Raw genomic sequence first — 4,901 nt, forward strand, 5'->3', positions numbered from 1 at the left:
GAACAAACTAAACAGACTAAACTAAACTGGGCATTCCTGCCCTTAGACCCTCCTTCACGGTGAGTAATATGGCACTTATCTACTTCACCTCGAGAGAACCCACTCGTTCGTTTGCGTTGATTTTTGTGAAGTAACTATAAAACACTCAAACGTGCAAAAAAGTTGATATTGATATGATATAGGCCCTTTAAGGTCAACAAAAGTGTCAGTTCTGTGCATAAATGGATGCATCTCATGAAAATCCTGTCACCTGGGTTACACAAACTTGTAAAAATGAACATTTATGGGATTTAGCTGTGATTGTGCAAGTATAGTTAATTTTGGCAGAGAGAAAGAGAGTAAATAGTGATAAAAATCAAGTCAAATATGGTCATTTTGTAGAGATTTGCACTTAATCAATAACTTTTGTCAAAAAGCACGTTATTTGGATGAAATGAAGATGAAACTGCCACTTGGTTGCCCCTAAACAACTAAATGTAACTCTGTTGTGAGAAATGCACCAAGACAACTGAGAAAAACTGTAAAAATCTGTTGTCTACTAGAAAGTTAAAGGTTTACTTTATGTTTTCTTACATATTCCTATTTATAAAATGAGAGTTTTTTTATGTGTAGTTATTTTTACACCAAAAAGGAATTTTAGAAAATGAAAAAGTATTCACTTTATAAAAAAAATCCCTATTTGTTTGTCAACATTATAACAGTGAAAAGATTTGATAGTCTCTTCCTGAGAGTTTGTGTCCAGCAGCTGTCTGTTGTTAACCCGTTAAGCTCTGATTGGTCAGGAGTGGTCTCTGCTAACATTGATAAACCTTCACCTATGAGCCTTTCTGCACTGTGGCCTTCATGATGGAGACAGCAAGGGTTTTCCTGGGGTAGGACAGAATTTTGGAGGACTATTGTCAGCTTTAATAATGTAATAGAAGAATTTTCTAATGTTTTCCATTTTGTAATTATTTTCAGGTTTTCCCTTCTTGTTCTGCTGGCTGTTCCATCATTTGGGTTTCCTGCCAAAGGTGATCTTTCATTCCCATTTGCTGACATCAATGTAGATGAATGTGTGTTCCTCTTCTTCAGAACTTGTGCTCTTTTTGCTTTCAGGCTCCAAATCCACAGATCATGGCAGTGGTGACCAAAAAGCAGCAACTAACTTTGCTTCCCACAGAGGAGCTCAGATGAGCCGCTCTGCTCCTGTGCATTACAGCTCTCATTCAAGCGGCGTCTCTCAGCCAGTTCCAGTGTTTGTGCAGAATCCTGGTGTCCCTCAGTTTGTTCCCATGGTTCCATCAGGCAGCAGCTTGAGCTCTGCTGTGGCAGGATACCCTGTGGCTGTTCAGACAGGATCTACTGTTCCTGTGTTTTCCGGTGTTCCTGCAGCAGGAGTCTCTGAGGCAGTTCAGGTCCCTGTGCAGGCTCCTGGTTTCTCCCAGTTTGTTCAGACGGGCCCAGCAATGGTCGGCTCTGCTTCCCCTGTGTTTGTGCTGCATGAAGGAGCTGGTTCCACACAGCCAGGACCTGCTCAAGCTGCTCTGCCAGGTGACTCCTCTGAAAAGCTGCTGTGAATGTTGTTCTCCATGAATCCTCACCTTTCTGACGAGTGTCTTGTTTGTCCAGAAACCCAGTGGGCTGTTGCTCCTCCATCTTTCTCTGAGCAAGCAGCAGCAGCTGATGCCCAGGCTGTGGGCTCCAGTGACTTCCTGCCACCAGTCCCTGCCCCTCCAGCTGGCCCTGTCCTCCAGTCTGGAGAGACTTCCAATATTGTGAAGGAAGCTGAACTTGGCAACTACCAGCAGCAGACGGAAGAGTTTGGTTACCCGGCTGAGGCGGCGCAGCCTGGAGCTGCTTTCACCAGCGTGCTTGTTCCAGGCCAAGGACTTGGTGGCTTCTGGGGTTCTCCTTATCCTGGCTTTGACTACAGGCTCCTGTATGGTCTGTACCCTCCTGGCACCTACACCACCTTCAGCCAGAACCATGAGAAGGGCAAAGACTACTACCAATCCATCCACTACTTGAAGGAGCATGTTTCTGAAGACCAAGGTCCTCAACAGCAGCAGCTTCAGCAGAAGGTCTTCCATGGTCATCCCCAGAGATCTTGAGTGGGCCAATTGGTATGTTGCTCACAGCATTACAGTAAACTGATTCTTATTTTAATCTAAGGTTTTGTATTCATTTTCCAGGAATGATTGCTGAAATTGCACAAATAAAAATTATTGAAACAATTCCATAACTGACATTCTTTCTCTAAATGCATATATTGATGTGCTGCTGGGAGTTTTGTTAATGGTGCTGTTAAAATTGGTCCAAATGGGTGCCAATGCAATGAATTTAAGGCATCAAATGATGACAAAAATATACCCTCACACATTTTCATGGAATGATTGTTCAAAGTGTTAAACTGCACAGAAATGACACTGCAGAGAGACCAGCATCCCTGGAGGTTAGAATGCACAAGCCACTTCTCTGTGAACCAGAATCTTGCCAATGAGAGCGGTGGATGCCTATTGCAAATTAAACTTTTGTATTTGGATGAAATGTTCCAATGTTCAGCTTGGATTATGAATCGTTGGGACTGAGTCTAAATGCCAGACACTGCTCTATCTCTGGGGTTGTTTGGATTGGTTATGGAATTACAGTATTGTAACAGTCTTAACATGCCAGCTCAGACAGAGATGCATGGATCTGTTTGCAATGGAGTACAGTAGGGAGTTTGTGGCCTGCCCATTGTAGCACCTCCATTTTACTTTTTTCGTCTGATTTGAATACTCAGCTAATATCTTGTCCAAAGAAAACTGAGCGGGCGTGTTCAGGAACTGAGTGAACCTTACAACCGCTCAGGCGCAATTCTGAGCGACCCCACATTTTACAACTAAACGCCTGTGATCCTGTGCCGTCACTTCCCCTTTGGGCGCTTGCCTGGGTTTGCACGCAGTGTTAAGGGGGTGTTGTCAATAATTGGTAATTTTGAATTAATTGAATTTCTCCTTTGGGAGACTAAAGTTTATATCTTTATCTATCCTTTCCATTTGATCTGATTGGCTGAAATTTGCATGTCAAATCTGGCGAGGCAGCGGGGCGGACTTTCTTTTAGAGGCTTTAATAGAAAAGAAACGGCGGCTGTACCATGGATTAAAACGGTAACAAATGCAGTGACTCGAAGTGCATCTCTTAACAAGTGCGAATCAATTTGGTTTTAAAAAAAGTCTCGGCACTGATGTGTGTATCTACGCGTTACAGGAAATAGTTGGGAAATACCTGCATTTGAATACATCTGAATTTTTGTGTTTTATTGATGCCACTAAGGCCTTTGACAGGGTCAACCACTTCAAGCTTTTTCAGAAGCTAATTAATCGAGGAGTGCCCAAATACCTTGTACGATTCCTGGCTTTCTGGTATGCTAATCAAACAATGGTAGTCAAATGGGGCAATGTCTTATCAGAGCCTTTTTATGTAAGCAATGGTGTTCAACAGGGGGGATCCTCTCTCCATTTCTATTCAATGTGTATATTCATGACCTATCCACTAATCTGAATCTGTGCAAAACTGGGTGTGTTGTTCGATGTCAAACCTTTAATCATCTTATGTATGCTGATGACCTTGTCATTTTTAGCCCCTACAGTGCTGGGTTACAAACACTTTTAAAAGTTTGTTCTGACTATGGCAGAGACTTTGATATAAACTACAATCCCTCCAAAAGCAAGGTAATGATTGTAAGGACCAAAGACGACAGAAATGTAAACTTTCCTGTTTTTAAGCTTTGTGGAACGCCTCTGGAACAAACCTCATCTATCAAATACCTTGGACATTTCATTACTGATGATTGGAGGGATGATAGAGACATTCAGAGACAGTACTGTAAACTCTATGCTCAGGCAAACATGCTGATGAGAAAATTCAGTGCGTGTTCTCTTCAAGTGAAGTGTTCGCTGTTCAGAGCTTACTGCACTCCTCTGTATACGGCCCCCCTTTGGTGGAACTATGGACGTGGGACATTCCGCAAATTCTTAGTGGCCTATAATGATGCTTTTAGGCTTCTGCTACAGGTGCCCAGGTGGTACAGAGCCAGTCAGCTATTTGTGGATGCTCACATCCCCACCTGTGAAGCACTACTGCGTAAGCTTACATACGGCCTTATGGAACGCCTGGACAAATCTAAGAACTCAATTTTCATGTCTCTGACTGATCCCAAAAGAAGCTCATGCCGCTACACTTCTGCCCTGAGGAAACACTGGATACAGCAATTATACTCTTTTTAATCTATATCTTTTTACTTTTTATTATGTATACTGTATTTGTATCTTTTTTCTATGGACCACATCTGAGTCTGAAATAAAAGTGTTACCTTGGTTTTGGGTCGTTGGTTAAGGTTTTAATCCACGTTACATCCGCCGTTTTCTTTTTTCTATCAAAGCCTCTAACACAGACAGTGGTGGCGAACAAGTTTGACACAAAGAGCCGCAATTTCTAACTGTGATAGTCAAAGAGCCACACCAAACACTGACCTGCCAGACACACAAACACGCAGTTAAAGCCATATTATAACGCACTCCTCTCCTTACAATACAATAGCACTGAATTATAGAGCTCAGTTTCAGTTATGGGTGTTTTTTTCAGCATTTAACGTTATAAATACTGGTAAAACATTTATGCTAGTGTGTGTTTTTAAAAAGGCAGCGCGCGCAAAAATGAGTTGTGATTTATTTTTTCAGTCATCAATCAGCATCCAAAAATTAATTGAAGTCCTCATCTTTTGTATATGAAATGAACAGCCGGGCTAAATTTCTATCAAACACGCCAGGTTCCCTTTCGTCATTGTCAGTCTGTCTCATTGCCTTGCGGCTCCAAAGCTCAAAGAACAGTGCAAGCAGACGTCTCAGCCCAAGCTCAAGTCCTACAGTCCAAAAGTG

The 4,901-nt window shown here is 42.3% G+C and overlaps 1 protein-coding gene across 2 annotated transcripts; it reads left to right on the forward strand.

Moving 5' to 3' along the window:
- The first annotated feature begins 762 nt into the window (after positions 1 to 762).
- Positions 763 to 2,216, forward strand: LOC101164910 (uncharacterized). 2 transcript variants are annotated; one of them, XM_023963535.2, is made up of 5 exons: positions 763 to 872; positions 961 to 1,013; positions 1,099 to 1,533; positions 1,612 to 2,105; positions 2,155 to 2,216. In XM_023963535.2, exons 1-4 carry the CDS (start codon positions 844 to 846, stop codon positions 2,091 to 2,093), a joined length of 999 nt encoding a protein of 332 aa, XP_023819303.1. In that variant the 5' UTR covers positions 763 to 843; the 3' UTR covers positions 2,094 to 2,105; positions 2,155 to 2,216. The 2 variants fall into 2 exon arrangements, with proteins under 2 accessions (XP_023819303.1, XP_023819302.1); XM_023963534.2 differs by having other exon boundaries at positions 2,175 to 2,216.
- The last annotated feature ends 2,685 nt before the right edge of the window (positions 2,217 to 4,901 follow it).

Source organism: Oryzias latipes, chromosome 15, assembly GCF_053564925.1.
Source record: "Oryzias latipes strain Hd-rR chromosome 15, Olatipes_Hd-rR_3.1".
Lineage (NCBI taxonomy): Eukaryota > Metazoa > Chordata > Actinopteri > Beloniformes > Adrianichthyidae > Oryzias > Oryzias latipes.

Bases quoted from the DNA above. Each gene is read 5' to 3' on its own strand.
- LOC101164910 (XM_023963535.2), top strand. From the start codon at position 844: ATGATGGAGACAGCAAGGGTTTTCCTGGG. The intron at 873-960 runs GTAGGACAGAAT...AATTATTTTCAG, and splicing joins ACAGCAAGGGTTTTCCTGGG to GTTTTCCCTTCTTGTTCTGC. The intron at 1,014-1,098 runs GTGATCTTTCAT...TTTTGCTTTCAG, and splicing joins ATTTGGGTTTCCTGCCAAAG to GCTCCAAATCCACAGATCAT.